General features: G+C 78.5%; 1 protein-coding gene across 1 annotated transcript in view; it reads right to left on the bottom strand.

Annotated features, from left to right (window-relative positions):
• COL9A3 (collagen type IX alpha 3 chain) overlaps positions 1 to 144 on the bottom strand; it is a 25,497-nt gene extending 25,353 nt beyond the window's left edge. Inside the window, exon 1 of the mRNA XM_027767691.1 lies at positions 67 to 144. Within this exon, the coding sequence (XP_027623492.1) occupies positions 67 to 132 (66 nt within the window). The 5' untranslated portion in view covers positions 133 to 144. The remainder of the gene's footprint in view (positions 1 to 66) is intronic.
• Positions 145 to 223: the final 79 nt, after the last annotated feature.

Raw genomic sequence — 223 nt, 5'->3', positions numbered from 1 at the left:
CCGAGCAAGCTTCCACCCCCTGGCAGCCGGTAGTCGGTAGGAACCAGCGGGCCAGCGCGCGCTCACCTGCGCTGTGGCCACCGCCAGGAGCTGCCCCAGCAGCAGCAGGGCCAGGGTGGGCGCTCCGGCCATGGCTGTGCTGGCTCTGAGCGGAGCGGCGCACTGGGCGTGCAGGGCGGCGGCGGGCGGGGCGGGGGGGGGGGGGCGGGGGGGGGGGCGTCTG

Source organism: Tupaia chinensis, unplaced genomic scaffold (genome assembly GCF_000334495.1).
Source record: "Tupaia chinensis unplaced genomic scaffold, TupChi_1.0 Scaffold144472_1, whole genome shotgun sequence".
NCBI classification, from domain to species: domain Eukaryota; kingdom Metazoa; phylum Chordata; class Mammalia; order Scandentia; family Tupaiidae; genus Tupaia; species Tupaia belangeri.
The sequence above is the reverse complement of the archived record's forward strand: the minus strand, read 5'-3'. Positions and strand labels throughout refer to the sequence as shown.